At 35.0% G+C, this 11,299-nt stretch overlaps 1 protein-coding gene across 1 annotated transcript; it reads right to left on the bottom strand.

The window, feature by feature from the left end:
• LOC109225271 (lysine-rich arabinogalactan protein 18-like) lies at window positions 5,690–8,686 on the bottom strand. The gene is made up of 2 exons (XM_019389878.1): window positions 8,066–8,686; window positions 5,690–6,039 (listed from the first exon to the last, which is right to left on the bottom strand). The coding sequence occupies exons 1-2, from the start codon at window positions 8,612–8,614 to the stop codon at window positions 5,968–5,970; spliced, it is 621 nt and encodes a 206-aa protein (XP_019245423.1). The 5' UTR covers window positions 8,615–8,686; the 3' UTR covers window positions 5,690–5,967.

The raw sequence follows: 11,299 nt of genomic DNA, 5'->3' as shown, positions 1-11,299 counted from the left end.
CGAGGGTTCCTCAATATGAGATTGAATAAATGGCAAAGCGCATTATTAACAAGAAGTTGTGTTAACAATGGTTGCTGGATTGAAAACCAAAAGGCTATCATGGATCATGTGACCAATTATTTCTAAAACATCTTTACTACTTCCCATGAAGTCACTAGCTGGAAGCAGTTAAATGATGCTAGTTCTAATTTTAGCAAATTAGACTTATCTTGCCTTGACAAACCCCTTAGAAATTATGAGGTGAGAAGAGCTATATTCTCTTTCAACCCCACCAAGGCACCTGGCCCTGATGGGCTACACCCCCTTTTTTTTCCAAAAATTCTGGCCTATTCTAGGTCATAAAGTCATTAAACTATGTCAAGGGATTTTCAGCTCGAGAAAAATTCCGAGTGAGCTTAACAAGACATATGTTTGTTTAATCCCAAAATTCAACAATGCTAACAAACTACAAAACTTTAGACTTATCGGTCTTTGTAACACCCTTTATAAAGTAATTACCAAAATAATTGCTAATAGGCTTAAGCCTTTACTAAGTAGAATGGTTAGTGAACACCAAACTAGCTTTGTGAAACATAGAAGACCTAGTGATAATGCTATCATTATTCAGGAGGTCCTCAAATGTTTTAATAAACAAAAAAGGAAAGGAAATTGGCTCCTAAAGCTGGACCTAGAAAAGGCTTTCGATAAATTGGAATGGTCATTTGTTTATCAAGCCCTAAGGTTCCATAATTTTCCTCCTAATATTTTCTCTCTAATTCTGAGTTGTATTTCTTCTACGTCTATCTCAATCCTTGTTAATGGCAATAAGACTAAGGATTTCTGCCCTTCAAGGGGTATCAGGCAAGGGGACCCAATGTCACCCTACATTTTTATTTTATGTATGGATATGCTATCCAAAAATATTGAACATCAAGTTGACACTCTTCGATAGGATCCAATACTAATAAATAGGCAAAGCCCCCTCCCCCCCTATCCCATTTATTTTTTGCTGATGATCTAACATTAATGGGTAGATCTAATAAGAATACAATTACTACCATGAAAAAGAACCTGGATATCTTTTGCCATTTATCTGGCCTAAACATCAACAAAGAAAAGTCTAAATTACTTCTATCTAAGAATTGCACAAAGGACATGTGTAATTGGATCACTTCCTTGTTGGAGATTAAGGTCAGTAAGGACTTTGGTAGCTACCTAGGTTTCACAATGAGTGGCACCCCTCCTAAGCATAAGGACTATTTACCTCTAATAGAGAAAATGAGGGCCAGGCTAAACGTTTGGAATGCCAATTGGCTCAATATAGCAGGAAGGTGTACCCTTATTAGATCCACTCTTAACACAATCCCTAACCACCAAAGGCAGTTATCAATGCTCCCTAGTAGAACCCTCCAAGAAATTGACAAAATTCAAAGGTATTTCCTATAGGGTACTACTACTGAAAAAAAGAAGATTCACTTAATAAATTGGGATAAGGTAACAATGCCCAAAGAGATGGGGGGATTGTGAATCAGAAAAGCTAAGAACAAGAACCTATCCCTACTAACAAGTCTAGTGTGGAGGCTCCTAAATAACCACTCCTCTACTTGGGTACGTGTTATTAGCAGTTGTTACAATCAAACAAAATCGACAAATAAGGCCTCTCACACTTGGAAAAGCCTCTTAAAAGGTTGGAACTATTGTAGAGAGGGCATTCGATGGCCAGTGGATAAAAATCCCAACATGTCCATTTGGGACACAAACTGGATCCCTAAGTTTGGATCACTAAGAAAGAATGTAATAGGCCCCCTCAATAAAAAGGAAAGTGAGCTTACTCTTAAAGACATAAAGAACCAAAATGCATGGGATATGTCTCAAATTTCTTTTAATCTCCCCATCAATATCCTTAATAGCATCCACTCTCTAACCACATCCAACAATCAAGATAGCACAATTGTTTGGTCTATAAACACTAGTGGTATATTCACAACCTCTTCTTGTTATAAACTTATTGATAATAATATCTCTGACAAACAAAACTACACGGGCTACAATTTTGATTGGATATGGAAGTTAGAGTGCCCTAGGAAAATTAAATTTTTTATATGGAAATGTTGTCACTCCAGGCTACCTACTAGAGAATACCTAGGGAAAATAGGTGTCAATATTGATACAAATTGCCCTATTTGTAAAACCAATGAATCCCTACTACACATATTTTGGGAATGCAAAGTGGCAAAAATATTTTGGGCATCTATAGGCGTTCCTTTAACTCCCCTCGGCCTCAAGAACATTGGGTAGAATTCCTAATGGACAAATCCCCTAAAGCTCAAAACAGCCTTACCAACTGGAAAGCCGCCTTTCCATTTGTTTTATGGTCTATATGGAATACTAGGAATGAAAATAATACCAAGAACACTGCTAAAAAAATAAACACTAGCAAAGTTTTTAAGCTAGTACTGGAATACCAGTTATTAGCTACTACGAAACCCAATGTTAACTCCTCTATCAAAGTAAAGATAAAATGGCATCCACCTCCTAATGATTGGTACAAAATTAACATTGATGGTGCTTTCAATGAAGAAAACATGCATGGAGGCATTAGTGGTGTCATACGCAATAATAATGGAGATTGGATAGTGGGGTTCAATGCAAAGTGGAAAGTACCTCACCAATACACAGGGGCGGATCTAGGGTGTAAGATACGGATTTTCGGGAACCCAGTAACTTTTGCGTAGACCCTGTATTTTTGTTAAAAAAATTATTAAATATCTATAAATATCTATTTGTGAACTCAGTTTATTATTGTATATTAATTTGAAATTGCGACAGGAACCCATAAACTTAAAATCCTGGATCCGCCTCTGCTAGTACATTCAGAGCTACTAGCTTTTCGGCAAGCTTTGCACATAACCATGCAGGGAAATTTCATACCATGTGAAATAGAGACATATGCTACGGAGGTAATACGTTTTCTAGAAGAAGACTACCCTACTTAGAAAAGTTTGCTTGATGAATGCAGGTACTTAATGGAGAAGCCAATAGAGAGGGGGGAGACGAGAATGAAGCATAATTTTCGTGAAGGAAACAAGGTGGCACACCTCTTGGCTAAGGAAGCTTTACTTCAGCCTACATATAATATAACTAGTTTTCTTAGGGAACCTCCTAATTTTGTGGAAAATATGTACTACAAGGACAAGGAGGGTAGGAATAATGTTAGGGAATGTACTTTATTGGCATGTAATATTTTGGCATCACTTGGAAACGACAATGCCCTGAGTGGCATAGAACAAGTATGTAACCATGATGGCCCTATGAGACACGTCCCTTAGGACAATATCATGGGTTTAGTTATTATTATGAGTAATATAATTATCCTTTACCTTTTAAAAATGTTATCCCAACTCTGATTGTCGCCCTTACTTTTCATACCTCTGAGAAATCGTTAAATGTTATCAATGAGTGGCTTAATGTTCTTCTGTCTATTTAATACCCTTTTGCACCAGTTCTTATTCTGTTGATGTATTTCACTACAAGTTTCTAAGAAGTAGTTTGTTATAATGTGGGGAATGTGGGATTTTCCCATATCGGTGGCCTAAAGCCACTTTATCGCTTTTTAAGTTTTTGTCCATTTTTTATATTTGCTTAAGAATCCACATTATTAGATGTATGTGCAAATACTTGAATTTAAAATTCAAATAAACGAACACATCTGTTTATAGAATAAAGTGACTTTTCGAAAAAGGCCTGACTTTTGCTCTATACGGGCAATAACTTCTTTAAGGAAAGTCGTTCTCACGCCTCAAACCTTTTCAATCATTATTTTTTCTTACAAAGCTTGCTGCAAGCCCCCGAAACACTGATAAGTTTATATGAAATCCAAATACTGTTGGACTGAACAGAATAGCATATTGGACCATCTTTTCTAGAGTCAATTACTCAAATGGTCACTTAACTATCCCAAATTATCTTCTAAAGTCACTTTTCTTTTGTTTGTAACAACAAAGTCACTGAACTATGCCTATTGCACTTAGAAGGTCACTCAACTAGATTTTCCAAATTTTGGATTGCCAAATACCTATTTACCTCTAAATTATAAACATTTATCTTCTTTTTATTTTTTTTTAAAACTTTTTAGTATTAACAACAAAAATTCAAAAATTTATTTACACAATTCAGAATGAAAGAAAATAAAGGTTGTAAAATATATATTTCATGCACGTAATATAAAAATAATTATTTAAATAAAAGTATATTTATAATATACATTATATATTCTTGAAAATTATGCTCAATTATATTATTATGTTTCTACCAACTTTCCGACGACACAAAGTTATGTCACCGGAATGCAGGTGGACTATCTATATTAGGGTAAAATATGCTATATTAAGTCGTGCATCGAATATATATAATATAATTGAGCATAATTTTCAAGAATATATAATGTATATTACAAAAATATCTTTATTTAAATAATTATGTTTATATTACGTGCATGGAATATATATTTTACAACCTTTATTTTTTTTCATTCTGATTTGTGTAAATAAATTTTTGAATTTTTGTTGTTAATCTAAAATTATTATTACAATCAAATTATTCTAATTAATTTTTTTACTATGCTCATTATTTTGTTATTCCAGCATTATATATGCTTAAATACTTTTTATTATTTTAATTTATAAATAATATTTATTCATTCTATTGGTAAGTCCATAATGTAAATTTAAAAGGGAAAAATCATAATATTAAAAAGCTTAAAAAAGTAAAAAGAAGATAAATATTTATAGTTTAGAGGGTAAAATAGGTGTTTGGCAATCCAAAATTTGGAAAATCTAGCTGAGTGACCTTCTGAGTGTAATAGGCATAGTTCAGTGACTTTGTTGTTACAAACGAAAGAAAAGTGATTTTAGAAGATAATTTGGAATAGTTGAGTGACCATTTGAGTAATGAACTCTCTTTTCTTTTCTGTTTGTTATCTTATAACTCTTATTTTTGCTGATTATGCCCTTTCCATTTATATAATGACCTTGTCTTTTTGGTGTTGTTTTCATTTTATCTATTGTACAAAGCAAGAGCATAACCGTTTCATACTTGCTTGGAAATTAGGTAGCAAGTTTCACCACATATATACCTTTAGCAGTTAAGATGTAAAATACTTTAACGTCTTAACTAGTGAAAAAAATTACTCTGCTTGAATAGATTTTTGCATTGAGGTAGGTGGTGAAATATTCGACATATTGAAGTAGTTAATGAAATGGTTTGAATTGGACATGTTAGACCGTGTATACCTTTTGAGATTTTAATCATGTAGCTAAAAAATTAAAGACGGGGTGAATATTGTAATGTTAAAAATGTTCCTTGGGAAGCTTAACAATCGTATTCCCAAGTTTAAGAGTCTGGTTCGATTAAACTCGTGTATTTACATGTAACCGGTTACTCCCGGGGTTCATAATGAGTGATTTTTTAACCTTTGGCATACCCTTTAAAAAAAAAATACAAACTCCTAGGGAAAAAAAGACTATTCACTAAATTACTCTTAGTTAATTGTTAACTTGACACATTGGGATATGTAGATAAGGACAAATTTGGAAAAAATAAAATTAATTGTTTCTTGATTATGTAAAAGATATTTATTTTAGACCAAAATAAAAGGCCAATAATCATGGACCGGAGGAAGTAACTAATGTTTCAAATTTACACCAATCAATATACTCATAATCATTTAATCAAGATCAAGTTGTCTAGGGGGAAAAGTAAACTTGGAACATAAGAATATGATAAATAAACAAATGAAATTTATCCAAAGAGAAAATGGGAAATGAAGAGGAGAGTCCAATGTGGGGGCAAATCCCAAAATGGATCTCAAAGAGGAACTCCGTGACTTAAAGAACCAGAACTAAAAAAAAAAAAAAAAAGTTACATGTATTCAATAGGATCAAATTTGGACAAAATGTAATGTGTAAAAGAAGCTAAGCTGCAGTCTCTCTAGAAGAAGAAGAACCAGCTCAATCCAGTTAGTAGCAGGCTTCCTACCACCTTCAATTTTTCTGCTCCACTCTGCATTATATTCACAATGTTATTTTAATTAAAATGTATGTTTAAGCAACAGATCAGAATAAACTGCTCCTTTGTCCCAATTTATATGACATACTGTTTTTCAAAAAATTGTTCCCAAAAAAAAAATGTCATAATTCCTTCTTTAGAAATAATTTAACTTTATACTTACTTTTCTTTGCATCATATTAGACTGTTTGGCGGTGATTAAATTTCGAGAACCAAACAAATTATATTTTGATCGTAATTTTTTTCATATGCCTCTTAATATTTTAAATTATTTGTTATTGTACTTATAATATTTTTAACTTAGTTTCTAAATATATAAATTTATTTCCAAAAACTAAAAGATTCTATATCCAAATGTCTGTCAAAATTAAGAAATTTGAATTTGAAAAAGCGAAAAAATGGGATAGAAGGAATAAAAGACAAAGGACACATCAAACATTAGTAGATCCGAATGGCAATAGCCACTAGTAGAGCCGTCAATATGGGCTTGGTCCGTTGAGCCAGCCCAGCTCAGCCCGTGATTTAGCAGAGTTGAGCTAGAATTTTTGGAGCCCATTTAAAAATGAGACTTTTAAGCCCGGCCCGAGTAAGCCCGTGGCCCGCGAGGCTTGACTGAGGCTGGGTTGGGCTGGCCCGTGAGCCTAATAAAATATTTATTCAAAATATATAAAAATAAAAAGTATACTGCCTCTGAAGATGGAAATTCGGAATTGGATCTTTACTAAGAGGAACCAAAACTTGATCTTGAGAAGTTTCAAGAGATGGATGTTGTCATGTATTGGAAGGACCATTCTAGAAAATATCTCGATCTTTCAATGATAGTGCGTGATGTACTTAGTATTCCTATTACCATTGAAGCATCGGAATCAACATTTAGCATTTGTGGCGTGTTCTTACAAAGTAGAGAAGTTGCATTTATTATGAAAATGTCCAAACACTTGTTACTACTCGAAATTGGCTGCACAACTTTTCCCAAACTCAAACTGGTAATATTTTTTTATGTGAATTTAAATATTATTAATTTTTAAAATTATTATTCTTAATATTTCACTAATTAATATTGCATATGAATTGTAGATGTAGATGAAATTGAAGATGTTAAGACAACCCTGTCACAAGTGGATTCAAATGTGTTTGATGAAGTTGATGTGTTGGATATCTCATAAGCATCATGAACATTCTCTTGAATAGTTTGTTTTGAGTTTTGACTTTTAGTGAATGAAATATAGTCTTGTCTTTTACTTTTTTTTAGTGTTTATTGTGATATATTGGAACAATATAAAAAGTTATTAATAGCCCGTTTGGCCAAGCTTCTAAAATCAGCTTATTTGAGAAGTGCTTTTCTCAAAAGTTTTAAAAGTGCTTTTGGTGAGAAGTAGTTTGTGTTTGGCTAATTAATTAGAAAAGCACTTTTGAGCAGTAATTAGTTGGCCAAGCTTTTGAAAACTGCTTCTAAGTATATTTTTCTCAAAAGTGCTTCTCAGAAAAGTACTTTTGGAGAGAAGCTACTTTTTTTTGATTCTCAAAAACTGCTTCTGCTTCTCCTAAAAAGCACTTTTTTTCCTTCCAAAAGCTTGGCCAAACACCTCAAATTTTGGCCAAAAGTGCTTTTGGCAAAAAAAAAAAAAAAAAATACTTTTGGCCCAAAAAAAAGCTTGGCCAAACAGGCTATAAGTTTTGCGAATTTTCTCCAATAATATATTTTTAATTTTTAAATAATTATTATTTTTTAGGTCAGAACTTAAAGAAAAAATATAAAATTATATTTTTAAAAATGATGGGCCAACCCGTGGGTGCTCGTGGCCCACATAGGGCTGGAGTGGACTGACCATTATAAGGCCCATCAAAATGGTGGGCTAGCCCAGCCCAACCCGTCAATTACTAAAGCCCATATGAACTGGACTGGACTATCCCGGCCCGGCCCATATTGACAGCTCTAGCCACTAGCTATATAACCTGTGCATTTTGAAATTATATGTGAGTAGATAAAATTAAAAAGAGGATGGTCTAAGATTGTTACCTCATCGTTTAGAGATGAGCTAGGAGAATCAGAATCAAGGCTAGGTCCAGGAGCTTCGCTAGGAGGTGCGGGTGGTCCCATCAGCTCAGGAGCAGGAGCCGGTGAAGATACATTGTTCTGCTTACCCTTCTTCTTGCTCTTGCCCTTGCTCTTGCTAGGAGCAGGAGCTGGAGTCTCCGAGGTAGCAGCTGGTGGATGTGCTACCTCTGGAGCAGGGAAAGGTGGCGAGCTCACTGGAACCACCGCTGGTGGTGAGCTTACTGGAACAGCAACTGGTGGAGAATTAGCTGGTGGTGAGCTCACTGGAACCGCGGTTGGTGGTGAGCTCACCGGGGAAATGATGGTAGGGGTAGGTGGAGCAGTAGCTGGTGAGGTAGCGGGAGCAGGAGTTGTAGGTTTTGAGGGAGGTGTGGCATTACTAGAAGGTGATGTAGCCGGAGGAGAAGAAGGCTTTGATGATGTTGTTGGAGCAGCTGCAGGGGACTGAGCTGTGACACCGGCCACCGCAATGCACAAGAGAGCCGCTGCAAGTATAATTCTCTGATCCATTGTTTCTAATTGGCTAAAGACAGAGATATCGTGAGAAAAGTTTGAATGTTTTCGATGAGCGACGAGTGAGAGCTTTATATAAGGAGGAATGTACTTGTTTGAATTCGTATAGCAATAATTATGACATTAATTTATCTAATTAAATTTACTCTATTTTATTTTATTTTATATGTTTTTATTTGATTAAACACAACTTAAAGAACACCTTCAAATTATGTGGTCTTAAACTACATCCTTGTATACTGTCCTATAGTTTTTTTTTTTTTTTTTTTACTTTTGTGGTTTTAAATATTATTAATTTATTCTTATAAAGGAGTGTTTTAAGGGCAGTGTTTTAAAAGGCATTTTTAGGGTAAGCCCCGGGGCGAAGCGCACCAAAAACGCCCCGAGGCGATGGTGTGAGGCGAAAGTCTCAAGAGGCGTATGCCCAACAATTCGGGGCATACGCTTGAGCGTTTAAGGCATGTTTTTTAGTGAGGTGTAAGCCCCAGAGACTTTTTCAAATTAAAATAAAATTTGTTAAATAAGTCATTCATATAATACCCAAATTCTCAAAAGTCAACTCGGTAATTAATCAAAAGTTTTAAAAAGGAACTGAAATGTATTGAATTTAAAAGGCAAGAGACCTCTTTTATTGATTGAAGCCCTAAGTCATGGTCTTTTCTAATTCTTTATCTTGTCTACGACTATCTCCCAAAAGCAACGAATATTTAATTTTTTTTTACAAATACAAAGAGAACTCCATTCTTCTTCATAGCATCAAGTTTAAAGTTCAAATTGCAGGTTAGTCATCCTTTTTGTTACTCCATGTAGAAAACTTTATTCTTTTAGACTCAAGTTACTTGTGCTTGTAAGTAGCATATAATAGATTGTTTTGACATGTTTACAAATATTTACTGTAATTATATTATTTTATGAAATATTAAAAATTAAATATATATGGGGCTTATGCCCCGTGCCTCGGGACTTACGCCTCGGTGAGACATAAGTAAAATGCCTCGTCTTACCCCCACACCTTCTAAAATAGTGTTTAAGGGTAAAATGAGACGATTAAAAATAAAGAAGTAAATTATAGAAATGCGACCATTTCAAATGGAGTAGCACGATGGGAAATTGTTATGCAGGGAATGTCATTTAACCCAACTAATTAATTCCTATTTATTTAGATTTTAATATTAATTTATCAATTGGCTAAGACTAAGATAAGTTTTGTATGATTTGATGCAGATCCGAGTAAGTCTTCCTTTTTTGCTTTCCATAGAGTATTATTCAAAAATCAAAAGGCTAAAGAAGACCCAACATGTGGGTGGGACGACGAATAATCTAGTGGGGTCCAGATTTCCATGTGATTTGGTTTGAGCTTGCCACGTCAGAGGTTCTGTTTTGCTTGCCGGACTTTTAATTTATGCCCACAGCTGGAAAATGTTCGAAGTAGGACCGCCATGGTGATTGACAGAGTCCAGAACTTGGAATGTGGTTCTTTTGGACTCAAAACCCTTTTTTGAATGTAAAGACAAAAAGTTACCATTCTATATAAAACGTGGTTATGAATCGTGTTTTACCTTAACGGCCGTTTGGAACGTTAAGGTAAAGCGCGGTTCATTATCGCGTTTTATATAAAACGCAGTTGAATACCGCGCTTTACTGGAAGCTGAAAAGACAGCTATGTAAAGCGCGTTTCATTACTGCCTTTTATATAGAACGCAGTAAGAAACCACGTTTTACATGTTTACTGGGCCCACCAATAACTCTTATGCGCTTAACTGACATAACAATAATTCAAATTTGTAAAACGCCCTTTTAAACTGCGTTCTACTTCCAAAAAATTTGACCCCCCCCCCCCCCCCCCGTGATTTGCGATTTCCTTATAATAATGCGTTAAGGTTTGAGAAAAATCATTCAAAAATTACTCCAACTTCGTCGATAAATTTGAAGCGAAAAGTAAATGTTTCATTATTTTGGGGGGGGGGGGGTGAGGTTGTGGTGGCGAATAACTCATTGATCATAGTTTATCTCCACAGAGTCATGTTAAGTGCCACTTACAATGGATACGATAGACTGGTTATCGTTGTATGCAATAAAATGAGGTTGAGCAAACGTTCGGCGAATCATAAAATAACCTGAAGATATCCAGTATCTGTGACTCCGCAAGGGGTTGCTTGTTACGCTGAGTTTAAACATCGAGGATGATGAAACTCTGAGAGATTTTTGGGGACTCCGGATGAATACCGGGAACTTTTTTGATAAAAATGATGGAAGTACGTTGAAGGTTGAAGACTTGTCACGACCCCAACCCGAGGTCGTGATGGCGACCCAACACAGTGCTAGCAAGCCCGACCAATTCAACCACCTCAATCCCTCATATAGAGTTCATTACCAATTAACAGGTTTAAATACCAAATTAACATGATTTATAAATCTGTAACAGAAGATAAACTGTCGGAATTAAGAAATATCACTACAAATCCCACGATCGGTGTCACGAGTCAAGAGCTTCTAATACAAGTCTGAGGGAACAGCCTAAACAAAGATAGTCTAAAAATGCTGAAAGTAAAAGGATAGAGGAGAAATCGGTATGCGAACGCCATGCATTTATACCTCGATGACTTCGGTGAGATCTGAAAGCAGCAATAGCTCAATCTACGCCTCCGCGAATACCTGTATCTACACACATGGCAGGAAGTA

Source organism: Nicotiana attenuata, chromosome 5 (genome assembly GCF_001879085.1).
Source record: "Nicotiana attenuata strain UT chromosome 5, NIATTr2, whole genome shotgun sequence".
Lineage (NCBI taxonomy): Eukaryota > Viridiplantae > Streptophyta > Magnoliopsida > Solanales > Solanaceae > Nicotiana > Nicotiana attenuata.
The sequence above is the reverse complement of the archived record's forward strand: the minus strand, read 5'-3'. Positions and strand labels throughout refer to the sequence as shown.